The sequence below is a fragment of the Ascaphus truei genome, chromosome 1, assembly GCF_040206685.1.
Source record: "Ascaphus truei isolate aAscTru1 chromosome 1, aAscTru1.hap1, whole genome shotgun sequence".
Lineage (NCBI taxonomy): Eukaryota > Metazoa > Chordata > Amphibia > Anura > Ascaphidae > Ascaphus > Ascaphus truei.
This window is the reverse complement of record NC_134483.1, coordinates 245,280,116-245,301,199: the sequence shown is the minus strand read 5'-3', so window position 1 is coordinate 245,301,199 and position 21,084 is coordinate 245,280,116. Positions and strand designations below refer to the sequence as shown.

General features: G+C 41.8%; 1 protein-coding gene across 1 annotated transcript in view; it reads left to right on the top strand.

Annotated features, from left to right (window-relative positions):
• Positions 1–21,084, top strand: part of TRIM14 (tripartite motif containing 14) — a 33,114-nt gene that overhangs the window by 4,000 nt on the left and 8,030 nt on the right. The window contains exons 2-5 of the mRNA XM_075602462.1: positions 8,067–8,162; positions 9,941–10,174; positions 13,333–13,495; positions 14,983–15,075. Of these exons, the coding sequence (XP_075458577.1) occupies positions 8,067–8,162; positions 9,941–10,174; positions 13,333–13,495; positions 14,983–15,075 (586 nt within the window). The remainder of the gene's footprint in view (positions 1–8,066; positions 8,163–9,940; positions 10,175–13,332; positions 13,496–14,982; positions 15,076–21,084) is intronic.

The following is a 21,084-nucleotide window of genomic DNA, read 5'->3' as shown; positions in this document are numbered from 1 at the left end:
GGACGATAAGGAGGAAGGTTATTCCGCTTTTTTCTTGTCACCGACATCTAGGAACACTGAGTATTGGATGGTCAACAGATTTTCTTTGGCGGTAGATATCTGGTGCATTCTTATACATTCAGGAACAGGATTTTTAGGCAAACAGGAAAGTTGGCAGTGCTCCGAAGGGAATGTGACTGTCTGAGTCTTCCAGTCCATTTGTGGGTTATAGATCATTAGCCATGGGATTCCTAAAATCACTGGAAACTGGGGTGATGGGAGGTGGTTAAATGAAATTGTCTCCTGCTGATTAGGGTCCATAAGCAACGTCAAGCTGTAGGTTTCATGGGTGACAGGTCCAGAGCTCAAAGGGGAACCGTCAACAACTTCCATCGGAGACTCTTTGGGCAGGGACGGCACCAAAAAAGTCTAGGCAAATTGTATGTCCATAAAATTTCCGCCAGCCCCTGAGTCGATCATTGCAGTTGTGGAGAGACGACGTGTTCCTTCCTCGAGAATAACAGGAACAAGGAGGTGTGGATGTCTAGGTGGGGACTCCACTTGATCCTGAACTGTGGGGAATATCGTTTGGGAAAGGGCATGCAGCTGCTCTTTCCTACGGCTACCTGCACAACTCCTATCAGAAATGGTGCCAAAGATTGCCAAACAACAAGCATTGGAGGTTTTTTTCCATTGGAGTGGATGGCTGAGCTTCTGTGTGAGGCTGTGAGCTGAAGCAACCACCAGGCGTAACATCATAACTACGCCGGGTGACTACCGTTAACTCACCCAGTTCAGAGAGCAGAGTCCAAAGGAGCTGACGGCAGGGCTGCTGTGTGAGACTACCAACTGCCAGACCAGGAGAGGCATCAATACAGCGCCGGGAGGACTCGAGGACAGCTATCTTCTCTTTCTCGGTCCATGCAGCGGAGTCCCGGGGTAAGCCTGTATGTTCTTATGCCATTATACCAACCCACAGACACACTACACGAACAGCCCAGCTAGAAGTATATGTTCAATCAAACAGCGCAAAAACGTAGCCTCCTTAATAAAAGATAAGCTGCATATATTATTAAGAAGTTGAGACACACTACCAAAGTGGAAATAATACACTAAATTTGTATATATCACCAAAAGGTGCACAACATCAGCACAATTTCTGAGATCACACATTAACCAAGGAGGAGGGCATTCTTATAGTGACTTAAATACAATAAGAAAGGTAATAACTCTTTCTCAGATTTTTATCTGGTCCATAGTGCCAAGCACTAATCAACTGCAAGACCAAGTAGTATTCAGGACATTTTGGATCACAATCTCTTATAATTATGGAATATCACATTTTTTATAATAGTCCTTTGTAATCTTTGGAACTTTAGTTGCTTAAGTTTTATTGTTATTAATAATTTGGTAACACTTTCAGGTATTTGATTGAGCTCAATCTAGGTTTAGGTATACAAAATTCAATACCAATATTAGTATTTATTTAATTGTTTTGTTATTTTTTTCCATATTACATTTTTATGACTGAAACTGCATATATTTTTCTTTAGAAATCTCGGTCCTACCAACACTGCTTCTTTTATCTAATCAGATCCCCAAATATGCGCATGTGTGTTTTCCCTTTACTTCTACAGGAGGCCGAGATTCCCACTTTTCACCGAGGCTGCAGCAAAATGTAAATTTCTAAGTATAGTTCACTAAGAAATTACTATAAACAATGTAGTTAATATATTAACGCCTCAATTATTTTCCTGCCCACGCATATCTAGCTACGCCACTGTGTACAGTGATGTGCTAAATAGTAGTGTTATATGTACTGTATTAAAGTGTTATTACCATAAATGTATACAGTAATTTCCGGACTATAAGCCGCACACATCTATAAGCCGCAGGTGCCTACCGGTTCATTGAAACAAATGAACTTTACACAGGCTTTAACGAAACACGGCTTGTAACAAAAATAAATAGGCTTTAATGAAACATGGCTTGTAACAAAAAATAAAAAATTAGCAGTAAACAGTAGCCTACCAAGAAAGTCATTGGTCACTATCTTCCTCCTCCTGTGCACTGAAACCACTGAAGTCATCTCCTTCGGTGTCAGAGTTGAATAGCTTCAGAATTGCTTCATCCGATATTAGATCGTTTTCATTGTCGCTCTCGTCACTTTCATCCGGAGGCAAATCCCCCGCTGAGCCCGCTTCAACACGCAGCAGTCCAGCCTTTCGAAACCCATTGATGATAGTGGATTTTTTGCCAATGCTCCACGCTGTCAGGACCCACTGTCAGACTTGACCATAAGTTGCTCTTCGCATGCGGCTCGTTTTAGTGAAGGATTTCTCCCCACTTGTCATCCAAGCCTCCCACTGAACACGGAGCGCCACCTTAAATGCACAATTTACACTGATGTCGAGTGGCTGCAAATACTTTGTTGTGCCCCCAGGAATCACAGCTGGAATTGAGTTTGTCCTCTTGATGGCTTCTTTCACCGAATCTGTTATGTGGGCCCTCATGCTGTCCAAAACGAGCAATGCCTTGTTCCTGTGAAAGAATCCTCCCGGTCGCTTGACGTAACACTCCATATGCCATTCATGCATTAGGCTTTCCGTCATCCATCCGTTCTTGTTGACTTTCACAACAATTCCTCTCGGGAATTTTTCTTTTGGCATCGTCATGCGTTTAAAAATCACCATCGGTGGAAGCTTTTCTCCCGATGCCGTGCAGCTCAGAACACAGGTGAAGTGCGTTTTTTCATGCCCAGTTGTTTTCAGCGTGACGGATGATTCGCCTTTCCTGTTGACAGTCCGAGTGAGAGGCAGGTCAAACGTCAGAGGAACCTCATCCATATTTATGATGTCGTGCGGGCCAATGGAATGCTCCGCTATCTTTGCATCAGTGAATTTGCGGAAGTTTGAAACTTTTTCCTCGTAGTCGGGAGGGAGCTGCTGACACAGACTCGTCCGTACCCTGATGGGTAGGCCTTTACGTCTCATAAATCGGAGACACCACGATGGTCAACCTCTAAAATCCTCCAACTTCATTGCGGTGGCGATTGTTTTGGCTTTCAGTCAGATCTGCACAGTTGAAACACCTCGGCCGTCTGCTCTCTGTGTGTTGACCCAGTCTTCGAGCACATTTTCTAGTTCGGGCCATCTGCTTTTCTTCCCTCTGAAAGCTTTAGTTGTCTTTTTGCACTGAGTCAATTCCTCACGCTGCTGTTTCCAACGTCTTATCATCGACTTATTAAGACCAAGCTCCCGTGCAGCAGCTATATTTCCTTTTCCAACAGCCAAATCAATCGCCTTCAACTTGAAAGCTGCATCATATGCATTTCTCCGTGTCTTTGCCATGATGAGGGTGACAAAATGACTACCGTAATCCGAATGATGGGAAGTTTGAGCGCGCTCGATGTAATCTAAACAGTAAACAAAAAAGTTGTTTGACCTTAACCTGTTCGGCAATTTCATTGGTCCAATGCAGGCCTGCACAACTCGTAACGTGAGAAGGGCCGAACTGTTCCAAGGAAAAAAAAATTGGGCCGCACGGGTAAAAATCATCATCATCATCATCATCATCATCATCATCATCTCTCCTCCAGCACCTCATCATCATCATCATATCTCCCCCAGCACCCTTCATCATCATCCTCATATCTCCCCCAGAACCCCTCACTATCAACCTTTGCGATACTCCCTATCTCTCTCGTACCCCCATCTCTCCCCCTCAACCACACACATAGTACTCCCCCTTCACATCAAACACACAATACCCCCCTGCACACCACACATATCCCACCCCTCCTGCACCTCACATCATTCACCCCCCTGCACCTCACATCATTCACCCCCCTGCACCTCACATCACTATCCCCTCCTGCACCTCACATCAACCCCCCCCTGCACCTCAGATCAACCCCCCCTGCACCTCCCATCAATCTCCCCCTGCACCTCCCATCACTCTCCCCCTGCACCACACATCAAGCCCCCCTGCACCACACATCAAGCCCCCCTGCACCACACATCAACCCCCCCTGCACCTCACATTAACCCCCCAGCACCTCACATTAACCCCCCCTGCACCACACATCAACCCCCCCTGCACCACACATCAACCCCCCCTGCACCACACATCAACCCCCCCTGCACCTCACATCAACTCCCCCTGCACCACACATCAACTCCCCCTGCACCTCACATTAACCCCCCAGCACCTCACATTAACCCCCCCTGCACATCACATCAACCCCCCTGCACCACACATCAAGCCCTCAGCACCTCACATTAACCCCCCAGCACCTCACATTAACCCCCAGCACATCACACCAACCACCCCTGCACCACACATCAACCCCCCTGCACCACACATCAAGCCCCCCAGCACCTCACATCAACCCCCCAGCACCTCACATCAACTCCCCCTGCACCTCACATCAACCCCCCAGCACCTCACATCAACCCCCCAGCACCTCACATCAACCCCCCAGCACCTCACATCAACCACCCAGCTCCTCACATCAACCCCCAGCACCTCACATTAACCCCCCAGCACCTCACATTAACCCCCCCTGCACATCACATCAACCCCCCCTGCACCACACATCAAGCTCCCCAGCACCTCACATTAACCCCCCAGCACCTCACATCAACCCCCCAGCACCTCACATTAACCCCCCATCACATCACATCAACCCCCCCTGCACATCACATCAACCCCCCCTGCACCACACATCAAGCTCCCCAGCACCTCACATTAACCCCCCAGCACCTCACATCAAGCCCCCAGCACCTCACATCAAGCCCCCAGCACCTCACATTAACCCCCTGCACCACACATCAACTCCCCCTGCACCTCACATTAACCCCCCAGCACCTCACATCAACTCCCCCTGCACCTCACATTAACCCCCCAGCACCTCACATTAACCCCCAGCACATCACATCAACCCCCCCTGCACCACACATCAACCCCCCTGCACCACACATCAAGCCCCCCAGCACCTCACATTAACCCCTGAGCACCTCACATTAACCCCCCAGCACTATTTACCCAGAGGTAAATACCTCTGCCGTCCAAGCAGGAGTGCACGCACGCTCTAGCAAGCAGCAGGCAGGAAGTGCCTCAATGCTAGAGCGCGCTGCTACTCTGCGAGGGGCAGAGCGGGCTCGCGAGGGATGGTGACAACGGGCTCGCGGGGGATGGTGACAGCGAGCTCGCGGGGGGGGGGGGGGCGGGGGGTGCGGGAGAATGGACGAGGGAGGGGGAGAGCAGAAAGCGGGAAAAATCCATATATTAGCCGTGTCATTGTATAAGCCGCGAGGTTCAAAGCATGGGGAAAAAGTAGCGGCTTATAGTCCGGAATTTACGGTAAGTACATTTTGGTGTAATGTTTAAGTCCTGCTCATGTCATGTAAGCAGAATCCATGGTTCCATGCACTTGGTAAGTTGAGAATTATCGAATGTGCTGGTTACATGCTGACATCTACTGGATCTTTTGAAATAAGAAAAAAATATTTAAAAGAATTGCCATCGAAACTGAGAGAAGCGCTGGCAAATAGCCACAGTGTTTCTTTGGTATATTATTTCAGAAAGGGGTGGGAAGGAGAACACAAATTGGGTGTGTCTCCTAAAAGAATTCACTATGCTGCACTCCTACATTACTTAAAATTTAACTTTTAATAGATTTACATAAAACATATATTACCAAAACGCCGTGTATGGTGATTTAAAAATAAATTAAATTGACAATACCACGCATCCTTGTCATTGATTATACGTTGGAATGGTCTCAAACAACTGAATATAGTTGAGACTGCAAGACAAAGGACGCTAATAGTCAGGGTATGAACCCCTCTGGGACACCTATGAGACCAAGTTAGAATATATATATATATATGGCCTATTCAATGTGTGATCATATACTGGAAGTTCAGCAGTCCTGCTTTAACCTATAAACCACAGAGCACTTAAGGATAATAGTATATTCCCATCCAGTAAATGTAATAGTGCAACTGATATTGTGGTATTGAGGGGAGGATGATTCACAGCATACTTGAAACAATTGTTCACAGCCTTTAAATCAGTGAATCATTATGCAGCACACTCCTCAATGCTGTATCATATAGAGAGCAGGAAAGCTGACACACAGATTATTGATAAAATATAGCCAGTAGTAGGTCTACATAGATAGAGCCAGGAGACTACAATATTATTTCAGACTGATAACTAATGACACTGCCATCACTTGAAACAAAATGCTGACAAAAGGTGTCCTGGGATTATACAATCTCAGGCGTCAATAAATTTATGTGGGGTTTCAACTATTTGTGTTCAAGAGGATGTTTTTCTTCTTGTGAAACGGCAGTGTATAGTCATGATGAATATGTTTATATGCACTTTAGAACCCAAAGGGGTCTAAGTGTCTGATCAGGCTGTTTTGGACAAAATTCCCTATTGACTGAAATGAGGAATTTTGGACGCAAAATGCCCAATCAGTTACTTCAGGTGATATACAGACATACCCCGGTTTAAGGACATTCACTTTAAGTACACTCGCGAGTAAGTACATATCGCTCAATAGGCAAATGGCAGCTCACGCATGCGCCTGTCAGCACGTCTTGAACAGCAATACCAGCTCCCTACCTGTTCCGAAGCTGTGAGCAAGCGGGGAGACTATAGAGCCTGTTACACATGCGTTATTTACATCAGTTATGCACGTATATAACGATTGCAGTACAGTACATGCATCGATAAGTGGGAAAAAGGTAGGGCTTCACTTTAAGTACATTTTCGCTTTACATACATGCTCCGGTCCCATTACCTATGTTAATGCGGGGTATGCCTGTACTGTAGAATTAGCCAGAAAGGGTCTTAAAGCAGCAATTCAAGCAATATCCTACATGTGTTTTTAAAAAAAAAATATATATGTTTATATATATATATATATATATATATATATCAGTTCTGTACTATGAGAAAATACTTGTAGCGTTAAAAAAAAAAGAATGTTTTAGAGAAATTTAGTGTGTAGGAAGCATTTCCAAAGTGATAGCCCCCTTCCCCTTCTGACAGGCTCTGGCTCTTGAGCCCCGACCTCTCTCTAGCAGTGAACCTATTGTATCTAGTAACTGCCCAGTCACTGATATTCTAGGAACTACATTGCCCAAAATGCTGTGCAAGAACTGTATTAAATAACACTGAGCAAGCAATCTATTATACTCGATTACTGGAGAACGGATCGATCTGCAGCTTAGCTAATCACTTATTAGTGTGCAGATTGTATTGATGCACATATTGAATGGGGGGAAAAAAATATATATATTTTTAAAATGGCAGCTTGAACTGCAGCTTTAACTGCAGCCAGTATGCCCTACATATATAATACAGTATTACACTGTTGGGTGTAGCTAGATTTCTTTAGTATTCCTCAATACAGTGCACAATATCAGAACTACACTCAGAGGTCACCTGACAATATAATTTATGAACTAAAAGTGAAAATTATAATATCTAATTTCGAGTTAAATAAAAAATATGATATATCAGACCCACACTACTGATATAATATTGAAAATAAATATAACATTTTATATAAATGTTATGTCTTTTAATTTGTGAGTATTGAGGATCTACAGGGCATTACCAAATAAAGATGCTTTACATTTTTATTATTGTACTGTATTTGTAGTTTTTATTGCATTATGGCATTACTACATGGTACAATAAAGACAGTAAGATATACTATGTAATAATATACAACCCCCTGGACATTCTAAAATAACAATATTTAGAAATACTGTAGTAATAGTAATGCTTTTCACTATTTAACAAAACATGACATGTATAGACTTTGGAACCATAACCTTTATCTTGGGATGAATATCTGTGTGAATACCCGTCTGTCCCTTATTGCATAAAGCCCTTTGGTTGATCAGAAATGCGCTGCATATTGGTTATGTTATTTACACTGCTAGACAATACAATAGTACATTGCTCTGCGGTGCTTTGCAGGCCTGTACAAGACTGAAAGAGTGAAATGTGATTTGGAGATGCCAGTTTGCTATGGTAAAAATACTCCCTATTCCTTGCAGAAACTGACAAGCAGATGCCTGGAGCAGCTTGATTACAAGAGAAAGCATGTACTTGGCAACATACAGCATATAGAGCAAGCTGCTGTCGAACTCAAGGTATGAAGAGTTTATGAAGAGTCATTTAAAACACTACCGTGGACTTTAAGGAATGTAGAAATGCTGCAAGTACAGTATTGTTCATTCATGTTTTACAGTCAGAAGCTGATATTCTGGGGTTCACCACTAAAGCAGTTCTCTGCTGTTTTTTTTTTATTTTGCATTAAACCTGGCGGTTCTCCAGAGCCAGTCCAAGGACCTTTACCTTTGGGAACTCCATGGTTTCTGAAATATTTAGGAGTTTACCCACCAGCATAAATACTTGCCCTGTAAAGACATAATGGCGTCAGCCTCACTCCAATGGCCAATGGAAAGCAGGAACATCATCTTCCAATGACATTGCAGCTGGCTATTGATGAATCTGCAGCCAAACATGTATTTTGTGTGCGTGTCAAGCTGGCACAAAAAACACAAATATCTCATGAACCATGGGACCAGGTACGGGGGGAGAAAAAGGGGGAGAGATTGCTGTTTTACGGCAAAGCAATATATACAATGTTTTATACATATAAAACATATACAGCCACAATGACTAAAAAAAGCCCATACCAGAGGGGCCAGCAACTCATTGCTACAACAGGTTGAAAAAAGAATACTTGAACTCTCAGGGTCATTCACCTGCTTTTGACCACTAATGTTTCAAGGATTGTTACTGAAGTACAGTGGGAGTATGAACTATATATCCTAATACCACAAGCACTAGTACAAGTACTGTACAGTATACTGATGCCATCAAAATGGTATTATTTGTATTTGTATATTATCATTATTTTTTATTTAAAAATAATCATTCTTGTCTGATCTAGAAATGGTCCCAAATACCTAAACATTTAACACACTAATTATGCCACTGCCATTAGTTCACTTTGGGACTGCCCCTTTTTAAAAGTGTCTTCACCTTTTCTGCCCTGATTATGTAACTAAATTAATTAGGGATGGCATAGGATCCCAAAGCAGCAATCCCCCCCCCCCCCTACTAAAAGGTATTTCTTGCTTATTGCATCAGAACAGGGAAGGGGAGCTGAACGGCTTTTTTTTTATTTTATTTTTTTTAAAGTCCAGGGACCCTCTGGTTCCCAAACCCATACCTTTTTTATGTGCTAGTGTTTCTGGTCCCTTTTGGAAAATCAATATGGCTGCTATCCAAGCCTCACTCCCATGGCCCAATAGAAAGCCACAATGTCATCCATTTACCTGCAAAAAAAAAAAAAAAAAAGGTAACTATCTCGGAAGCCTTTGGTCTTTGGAGCTAGGAATAACAGGGTGCAGCTCCGAGGGACTCCGGGTTCAGCTTCTGCAAAAAATTAATTCCAAAAATAGAGGCTGCAAAACAACAGCAACAATGTGTGTCAAAAGCATGTATATGCGTTTATCTAAAATTGTATGAACACACAGGCATTCTTTGTGTTTAATATTAATGTGTGTAACTCTGGCTTTCGTACTACAGGTTTTTCCAGAGGAGGTATAACAATTATAAATAGCACCAGTCCGTGCCATTCAGCATGGTATAGTTATATACAAAAGCTACATGCTGACATGCTTAGTTGTTTCTCATTCAGACTCTGACACTCTGACACTAAACTGAGCTGTCACTGTCAGACTTGACATTTTTGACTTGTCTGGCACGTTTGACAGACAGCTATTTTTTTGGGGCAAAGTCTCTTCAGTACAAGTCAGTTCAGCGGCTTAGCAAGACTGCAACCTCTCCTGTAAATGAAACATGATGTGTGTTATTTTGACGCCTGACGCTTCCCTGAAATTCCCATCTGTGTTTCTAGGCCCGTACTTTGGCAAGCACAGAGTCGCTGACAGAACAATTCACAGAGCTCCGCCTGTTGCTTGATAAAGAGGAAAAGTTAGCAAAGACATTGATGGAAGACAAGACAAAGCATGCCCTCTTGGCATATGATGAGCAAATAGAGTTATGTCGGAAACACATAAGTATCAATGATGACTTTTCTGGCCGGGTCAGTCACATAGAACAGCAGCATGATGCTGTACAACTAGTACAGGTAATGTAGTAGCATTGGAAAACATAATCATATTTTACAATTAGAATGTCGGTGGCTTAAAAAAGTGCTGGGTAGGATACCCTTTTCATCCTTAAGAGCAGGGGTGCGCAAATGGGGGGGGGGGGGGGGGAGGTGCTTACAGAGGCCTCGCGCTCTTCCACAAAGCATTTCAATTAAATGTTGGGGGAGTGCGTAAGGCCTCTGTAAGGTCCCTTACCTGGTCTCTGACTGCTTCTGGTGACACGTCGTCAAATGACGGCTTGGGGTCAATTGATGTGACATCAGAAACGCCGGAGACAAGGTAAGGGGGGGGGGGGGGGACTGGGCGTGAGCAGGAAGGGAGAGCAGCAGGGGGGCGCCGATGAAAAAGTTTGCGCTCCCCTGCCTTAGAGCATAAGGTGCTTTTCAGACACAAATAAGAAAATAAAAAACAATTGCATAGTTCCTGATTTCCCTAAATTCCCTGGTGTTTATTATCTCTGCATAAATATCCGCATTCTGTGATTATTCCGTTTTACTGTTTTGATGTGGTTTTCGGAGTGGCCAACTTCTTCTATCCATGGTCCAGTGGTTTTCAACCTTTTTTTGGTTAAGGAACACCAAGTGAAATTCTGAGGAACCCTCAACCCTCTCTAATACCACATCTGAGATTAGATGCATTGTAAGGAACCCCAACCCTCTCTAATAGTGTGTCTTAGATCAGATACATTGTAAATTCTTATGTATTTAGTACAATTTTCAAATAACCTGAAATTTGGAGAGAACCGTTTAGGGATGCCACGGGAACCCAAGGTAGGGTGACCATACGTCCCGGTCAGTCCCGGTTTTTGCTGGGCTGTCCCGGTTGCCCGTCCGTCCCGGGAATGTCCCGGTTTTTTTCCTTGGTGCGCAGGGGAGTCGGTAACGATGCGCGGGGGGTGCGTGGTGATGCGCAAGGGGGATGCGCGGGGGGGGGGGGGGCGCGCAAGCAGCGGCGCAGAGGAGGAGGATGCGGCAGACGGGTAGTATCTCGAATAATGAGTCTGAGATCAGATGCATTGTAAATTCTTCTATATTTGATACAATTTTCAAATGACCAGAAAATTGCAAGGAACCCTTTAGGCATTCCCTGGGAACCCAAGGAACCCTGGTTGAGAAACACTGCCCTGGTCACCAGCTACTTTCGGGGTGCTTTACTCCAAAAAGCGGGCCTCATTTTTGATAAAGAATTCCAAGTTGGGACTGGACAATCTCATGTAAAAGCGATCACACCATTAACATGCACATGCAAGTGGTGAAACAACTGCTTGTTCGTCTCCTTAAAAACAAAATGGAATTATTATATACTTGTGTACATACTGTAACATGTATTTGAAGTACGAGGGCAGGGATTCCTTTTCTATTGTTTGATTTTATGTATTTACATATACAAATTCAAAGTGGATTGCACAATATTTCGGCGGATTACCCCAGAGTTTGGTGCAAGATCATAAAACGTTTAGGAAATGTTTGACCATAATGAAGGGTATTAATCCCCTGAAACCTTGTACAATCTACTTGGTCTACCTGCAAATAAAGAACAAATGAAGTGAGTACACTGGCTACATGTATTCTGTGTGCAGCGGAGGTAATAAGAACTTTTATTTGTACTTGAAATCTATGGCAGTTAAGTGGTCCCTACCTTCACCTCCAGCCCAGTACCAAATTGTAAACATTGTTACACAAGGGGAGTGCCTCAGGGCTTTACACAATCTCAATACATATAAACATACATACATACAGTGAATATGTCATAGTTGCACAGTTTACTGTCTCTCAGACTGATTGAAAAAACCATTGTCAGGGCACCACAGAAACCTAACGTGTGAGCATAAATACTTCGGGCCTGTTTTTTTGCGGATATATAAAATATGTCCCTTAGCATATACGGTAAATAAATCAATCTTGTATTATCCAGGGGTTTTGGGCACAGACTTGAACTTGACCTGCAATAATTAACTGCGGGAGGAGGGAGGAGAGAAGGGTGCTGGGATAAAGAGGTTGTTGGGAAATAAAATAATAGTACCTGTGCATTAATCTGTGAAGGGATACGTGGAGTAAAGGTTCGCCCTGTATAGCATTCAAAAGGGATACCCTGGCAAAATGTTTCATTTAATCATTATAATATATGTTTTTCATATACTGTAGCACGAACCATGTAAGTGACACTTTACCGTAGATCAGCGGTGCACAAACTGGGGGGGCGCAAGATTTTTTTGGCGGGCGCGGGCGGTTGCAGAGGTCCCGCGCTCTTGCTCAAGGCATTTGCCAGGGGACTGCGCGAGGCCTCTGCAACCTCTACTTACCGAGGTTCAGCCTGCTTCAGGACGCGTGACCATGGCAACACGGCGTCAAATGACGCCGCACGAGGTAAGGGAGGGGGGCGCACCGACAGAGGAGAGCAGGCGGGGGGGGGGCGCAGCAAATAAAGTTTGCGCGTCCCTGCTATAGATAATTGACTTAAATAGGCATTATTGATGGCACTTTTAGAAAAAAAAATTGTTTTAATATATTTGATTACCATTATTGAAAAGGAATTACCTAAGCTGCTGTTTGATTCATTATTGCATGATCGATCAGCAAAGATCCTGCTTCTCTCGGGTTCACCTAATGGCCACCTTTCAGTTGCAATCAATCCTTCAGTCAGTGTAACTCAGCAGCTATAATATATCCTTATATTATTAAGGTAACATTATCTATTGTTACAGTTTGCTGCTCAAACTGCTGGGAATATTGGCAACAAATTATCACATACAGAAAGTGTTGCAAATATCTTGCACTCCTGGGATATGTGCTAAATAAAGCCTGCAATAGAAAGCAAAGGAAGCCCAGTGTATTAAAACTCATTAAAATTGACATTAAGAGTTAATTCCTTTTTTTTAATGCAGTATTATCTAATACTACAGAAGTGATTTATTTAATCTCCTTTTAAAGGCAACTAAATATGCAGTACAGAAAGATAAAAGCAAACACAGGGAAAAGGGAATCCAAGCAGCGTAGGGTTACAATGCAGGAATTTAATGTATCAAATCTGCATGCAATAAAACCAAGAGTGAGGATCTCAATCATATTAGTGTAATGACGTTCCACAATGATGTTAATAAAAGAAAAGGGTATGAGTAACTGTGACCACATTTCAGGACTACACAGCAGCAGAGAAGGAGATACAGGCGCAGATGTCCCCAGCAGAACAATGGCACCCAGTGCCCGTAACATTTGAACACATTGACAACTACTTCAGCTCTTTCATAGAAATGATCAAATCCTCTCTCAAGCTGCCTCTAGGAAAACGTCTTGAAAGAGGCAAGTAGTAATTTTTAGGTTGGTGACTGAACTGATCTATTAACATGTTAACCCTATTAAATTCTTCTGCTACAGCAGAAGGGTTAAAACACTAGGGCCCAGATTCACTTCCATTAAGCTATTTAACGTGACTTTAACTTAAGTTAACATTTTGTTAATAGTAATGCTGAAATACCCAATGCTACATCCAATGTGACAAAATACGTAGTTAAATACTTTAATGTTGGTGTTCTCATGAGTAAGGGTCATTTAGTTAAACCCTTTGGCCAAAGCATTATAAGTCTGCAGCCACGTCACGACATGACCAGTATGCAGGTCCTAATACTACCTGTGAGCATTCTCATGTACCTCTGAAGTGGAGGGAGAATGGTCTCAGTGGACCTGTCCTGCACAGGTACATAGAAAAACCTGCTACTTGAAAAATAGGGTGGGGTGAGTTTAAACCCTGGGAGGAGGGGCCACCAACCTCCAACAAACTGATACCAGTTGAAAATTAAAATTAACACACAATCCCAGCAATCTCCAACCCCAGAACCCACCACATTATATATGTATTTGCATCAAAAGAAGTGCTACAGAGCGTGGCTAAATGTATAGAACACAAGACAACAATACCCAATGCCACATCCAATGTGACAAAATACATAGTTAAAGTGAGAATTTTCACAGGTAGTGTTAGGAGCTGCATACTGGTCATGTCGTGACGTGGCTGCAGGCTTATAATGCTTTGGCCAAAGGGTTTAACTAAATGACCCTTACTCATGAGAATACTAACATTATTACAGTATTTAACTATGTATTTTGTCACATTGGATGTAGCATTGGATATTTTTGTCTTTTGTTGTATACATTTGGCCACGCTCAGTGGCCTGCAAGTTGATACATGAAATCAGGTCTCTGTGTTCATGTATTTTACCAATTTTATTCAGTGTGAATCAGTGTGTACTGTAGGTTGGGGGTGATTACAAGAGACGGGGGTAGTGATACATTTTGTGGAGGCTATAAGCAGAAATAGTCTGTGAGGCCCTTTACTTTCTGTCACCTCAACCATTTTTTTCCACAAAGCTATTTTTTTACCTATCTTTACACACAGTCTAATTGTATTCAGTTTATAAGTTCTACAGGGCAAGTACTTATTGTGCCTAAGAAATTCTGTGCAGAGCGCTGTCATCTCTATATAAAAAATGAAGATAATACTCACATAAAAGGAAGTAGCTAAAGGGAGTGGAAGAGTCCAAAGTTTAAAGTTATATTATCATGTTTACAACCCATCGGCTTTACCTCGAAACTTCAACTCTTCCACTCTGTGCATTAATGCCTAGCTAATGGCATGTGCTTCAGGGATTAATACTTAAATATGTAACTTGACATTGGTTCAATTTGATTCTAGAAAGGACATAACTCTCATGAAGTTGTAACATTGGTTGAAATACTAAATACATTTGTACAAACATATGAAAAGCATTCTCTTTTCTCTCCTATTTTAGGTGTGTTCAGTAGTCTTAATGCGACTTCAAATCGGAGGCCTGGATCATTAATTAAAACAAAATCATTTCTGCATAGGTCATTATTCCTTAAACGTAAGTGTTATAAATACAACCATTTGTGTGACAAGTGTTTGCTTCCCCCTTCCTGCTTTTTATTAAATTTATGTCTGCCATTGGTAATATTTCTATTTTCAGTTCAGCAAATAAAGATATCACTTGTGAGCACATTATTATGCTTCAGACAGGTCTGCAACCCTGCTTCTCGCCATTATCTCCTAGCATACAGTGCTTCCAATGCAGCTAGGGATTCTGGGAAAGGTCATGCATATGACCACACTGTCACTTTTTGTTTTCAGTTCAGAAGCAAGAAGCTGTATTATTGCTATTGCATCTGGGGAATAATAGATCAGGGGAGCGCAATCTTTTTTCCCTGCTTGACGGCTGTTCCCCTCTCTCCGCGCACCCCCCACCCCCCCCTTACCTCGTCTCCGGCGTCATAACGTTACGTTGCCACGGCTACGTAACAACCTTGCGGCATCATTTGACACCACGATGCCATGGTAGTTCTGTAACTTTTAGACTCTTTTCAACTCACACACTTTAATATAAATAGGTTTAATGTGATATGTGTCACAAAATAAGTTAATCGTGTTTTGGTCCAAGGGAGGTAATTTACAAAAGTATCCTGCATGCAAACTGAGGTAAAACCATTAAACTACTTATCAAAGGAAATATAAAAATTATTTAAGTGGGATTCATTTACTTTGATAAATCTGGTACCGTTTTTTTTCTCACCCAATAACGCAATAATTAATTACAATCTCCATGTAGACATGGCTAACAATCTCCATGTAAGGCTAACACCTCTTTAACTGGGTGTATCAAGTTTGCAATTTCATACGAAGGGCTGGAGGCTAGTATTCTAACATAAATAGTAGACCAGTGAAACAATAGAGCTATACTCTTATCTGCTGTGTAAAAGACTTTAATCAATTGTTCGGCAGAGACCCGACATGTTACATGTTTCGTCGCTTGCGTGCGACTTCTTCCGGGGTACACAACAGTGATTAACTAGACACTGGGTGCAATACATCTCAGCACCACCAGGTGTCACCTCTGTTTGAGAGACACAAACCTCAAGACATATACTGGTATACTTCAGATATATGTTAAATACTTAAGACAGTGTATCAACACCATTTATACTAAATATCCTCATCTGCTGAATGGGCCCAAAGTAGCTTCTTTGGACCCATTGTTGTGACATTAGTGTCTTTTAACATAGTAAATATTAACTCGTATACATTTGCTATTTTTATTGCACCATCACGTATTTAAATAAAAATTTTCTATTATACACGTTATATCTACCCTGACCACATTTATTCTATAAAGGTATGTGGTGCGCCTGCAAAGGGATTCTCTCTCTGTGTATCTCTGTAGATACACCTGTCATATGTCTATGATTTACTCCCTAGGCAGCACGCCCTTTTCAAACCAGGGGTTCTTGAGCGAGGTTTCCATCTATAGCTACCCAATCTCCATGTAGAGTTATATATTTTTGCTAAAGTATGATACACTTCCCCAACATTTCAACACTGAAGGAGTGGCTCAGTGAGTAAAGACGCTGACTCTGTAAACATATGACACTGAGTCAGGGGTATCTGCTTCAAATCCTGGTGCTCCTTGTGAGCTTGAGAAAGTCACTCTATCTCTCTGTGCCACAGGCACCAAAAACAGATTGTAAACTCATCTGGGCAGAGACAGTGTCTGTAAAAATGACAGTACCATACACTGTACTGTAATTGTGACGCACAATATAAAATAAAGTTATTAAGGTAACCCCAGATCATGCAAGTCCTAACTTTTCATTTAATTCTTTTTACCAAGTCGGCTTAGTTGAAGTCCTCCTTCTTCTCTCTTAAAAAATTGGAACAATTATTAAAAGGAAAGTTAGGACTTACCTGATTTGGGATTACCATAGAGTGGTGGACAATCGTATAATATTATGGTCAATATAGGCCGGCCTATCGAATTGGTCAGCCCAATCCCTCCCATAGAAAGCAAGCATTTGCCCATAACGTACCTTGTACAGCATAAAGGCCCCTGGCATGCCAGGGCCCATGTAGTACCAGGTATATCATACAGTATGAGCACTAAAAAAAAAAATCAATGCATATTTTTTACCTTATTTATAAAAACATTTATATTGCGTCCTTATCCAGGGCGCTGTACATTAGTTAGTACTGACACAATCTATGATTTTGGTGCCTGAGTCACAGGAAGATAAAGTGACGCCCAAGGTCAAAAGAGCTGACACTGGGAAGTGAACCAGGTTCCCCTAATTCAAACTTAGTGTTGTCGTTTTTAAGAGTCAGTGTCTTCACTCACTGAGCCACTCCTCGGATTTTAGTGAATCTAGACCAAAGTTTGCCCAACATTGATACACAAGCTCTCTTTGACCCATTTGTACACTAGAGGGCAGTAGAAACTACATGCAGCAAAAATTCTGACGTGAAGATTCAACTGCACCTGCAATTTTACACATTTAAACGTGCATTTGAAAAAAAAAATATTGTTTGTAGAAAGACACAAGACACAATAAAGCAAAGTGCTATTAAAAATACTTTTTATTCAATATAACTAATATTAAATCATTAGACAGCAAAAACATGATTCTCTAAGGGGGGGTGGCTGCCTTCTTTGCGATCACCCAAAACTGAAGAATTATAATCAGATAAACAATTAATAAAACAGAAATCCACTGGCAAAAAGACATTATAACATTAATAAATCAGTTGAGAGTTAGTGCCCTATTATATTCAGACCTATTGGTCAACATCTCTTCTTCAACCATTTACTTGCTTTGGGTTGTGAGAACCTTATTAGGAAAAAAGTTAGTACACTTGAAGAAGAAACTTATTTTTAGTTTCAAAAGCTCTGTGCACTGTAACTTGAAGAATGCTAATGTTGGTCCCTGTCATGAACACCACTACCTGTGTGCACGTGACGTGTGTATGTGAAAGGGGTTAAAACCTCCAGCTGTCCAGCTGACCCAATTATATCCATGCAGGGCACTAAAAATGAGCAATAACTCCCCAAAAACAATCACACTACACCTCAATACCCATCCACCGCAAAGCATAATTTCAGGTCTTACCCTCAGGGGTTATTGGTCCCCTATTTACTGGAAAAATCTGTAATTAAACACAACAACAAAAAAAACCAATGTAGCAAAATGTGGTTAATCTCTTCAAAAAGGTACTAGGTTCAATTAAAGCCCAAAGACAGTACTTATAAAATGTTACATTTAATATCCGAAAAATGAAAGTGCTTGTCTACAGAAAAGGAATGTTACAAAAACATACAATATAAATGCAGACAAGTTTAACAAGATAAAATAATAAAAACAGAAAGCCTAAATACGTTTGCACCTATTAGACAGTTCAAGAAGTCACCGTCATAAGATGGAAATATGAGCATTCCCGTATTATTTGGTATAACACCCATTTGCGGAATTCTACTTTTCATATCCAAATGCATTGTTTTTATGTTTAAAACTTTGCACGTCACAAAGACAAGCCAACCTTTTATGGGTGTGACGCATCTCCCACTCATCAATCTTTCTTAACATTTATGGCTGGGAGAGAGAATAATTTTAAACTCCAATGAATCAGAGTGTATAAAATACCCTATAACCCCTAGAATAAGAAAGTGGGGACACTGGGGCGCTACCTAGATGTGCAAATAAAATATAACAGGGCGTGAGATACGCAGTTATATGATAATGGGTGAACGGCAGTGAGAGGCCGAAAGTATTAGAAATTATACTGGCCCAAAATGTCGCTGATACTCGAATGAAAGATGTACACAAGATAACAGCGAGTGCACATAAAAAAACAGAATGATAATAATGATAATGAGTTAGATGGTGATAAAACAAATGAAATGTTAGAATAGGATGTTGGAAAGGATCATATAAATATACACTCGCACGGCCAAATGTGAGTGACAGTCACACCTGTTGCAGAGTATGATTCTCTGATATCGTCACTGCTGTACTCACGACTCTTGAACGTCAAATCTTCTTCCTGGGATGCTAAAATCAGTGTGGATACTCCTGTAGACTGTCTGCGAATCTTCTAGGGTCTCCTCACTGCAAAATTCCTCCGATGGTACCTCAGAGAGAAGGTGAAAGTGGCAAGAATTGATCCCAAACAACCAAATAATAAATAGCCGATAGGGAATATGAGTATGAAATAAAATATTATATTAATCACTCACACGGGCATGTGTGAGTGCCTTTGTAGAAAGAATTTTGCAGACAATCTTTGATACTTCGATGAAACACGAGGCAGAAGCATCAAAGATTGTCTGCAAAATTCTTTCTACAAAGGCACTCACACATGCCCGTGTGAGTGATTAATATATTTTATTTCATACTCATATTCCCTATCGGCTATTTATTATTTGGTTGTTTGGGATCAATTCTTGCCACTTTCACCTTCTCTCTGAGGTACCATCGGAGGAATTTTGCAGTGAGGAGACCCTAGAAGATTCGCAGACAGTCTACAGGAGTATCCACACTGATTTTAGCATCCCAGGAAGAAGATTTGACGTTCAAGAGTCGTGAGTACAGCAGTGACGATATCAGAGAATCATACTCTGCAACAGATGTGACTGTCACTCACATTTGGCCGTGTGAGTGTATATTTATATGATCCTTTTCCAACATCCTATTCTAACATTTCATTTGTTTTATCACCATCTAACTCATTATCATCATTCTGTTTTTTATGTGTGCTCGCTGTTATCTTGTGTACAACCCCTAGAATAAGGCTACCCTCACCTTTGCATTCGTATAATTTTAATGCTCGTCTGGACATCTTTGTCTTGATAGGGCTAATTTTAATATTTGAGGAGGCAAAACATATCTGATATATGCAACACAGACATAGGTTAACACAGATACCCAGCAAGCTCAAACTCCCACGCCCACCACAAAGTGAATATATATTTATGTCAACCAGAGAGCTACTGAGCGTGGCAATTGTATATAACAAGAGACAGGGGGTGCCCAATGCTGCATCCAATTGACAAAACATATAAAGTAAATACTTCAATAATAATAATTGGTTATTTAGTTAACCCTTTGGCCAAAGGCGTCATAAGCCTGCATACCAACGTCAAGGTATAACCAAAATAATGCAGGTCCTACACTACACTGTGAACCCTTCCTTTTACCTCTGTGAGAGGGGAAATAACCATAATGGGTCTTGTTCCTGCAGCAAGTGAAATGACCTTCCAAGTTAAAAGGGTGAAGGAGGAGGAGTGAGCTCTGGGGGGAGGTGCCACAGCCTCCAAAGAGACATAGGTTAACACAGATACCCAGCAAGCTCAAACTCCCACGCCCACCACAAAGTGAATATATATTTATGTCAACCAGAGAGCTACTGAGCGTGGCAATTGTATATAACAAGAGACAGGGGGTGCCCAATGCTGCATCCAATTGACAAAACATATAAAGTAAATACTTCAATAATAATAATTGGTTATTTAGTTAACCCTTTGGCCAAAGGCGTCATAAGCCTGCATACCAACGTCAAGGTATAACCAAAATAATGCAGGTCCTACACTACACTGTGAACCCTTCCTTTTACCTCTGTGAGAGGGGAAATAACCATAATGGGTCTTGTTCCTGCAGCAAGTGAAATGACCTTCCAAGTTAAAAGGGTGAAGGAGGAGGAGTGAGCTCTGGGGGGAGGTGCCACAGCCTCCAAAGAGACATAGGTTAACACAGATACCCAGCAAGCTCAAACTCCCACGCCCACCACAAAGTGAATATATATTTATGTCAACCAGAGAGCTACTGAGCGTGGCAATTGTATATAACAAGAGACAGGGGGTGCCCAATGCTGCATCCAATTGACAAAACATATAAAGTAAATACTTCAATAATAATAATTGGTTATTTAGTTAACCCTTTGGCCAAAGGCGTCATAAGCCTGCATACCAACGTCAAGGTATAACCAAAATAATGCAGGTCCTACACTACACTGTGAACCCTTCCTTTTACCTCTGTGAGAGGGGAAATAACCATAA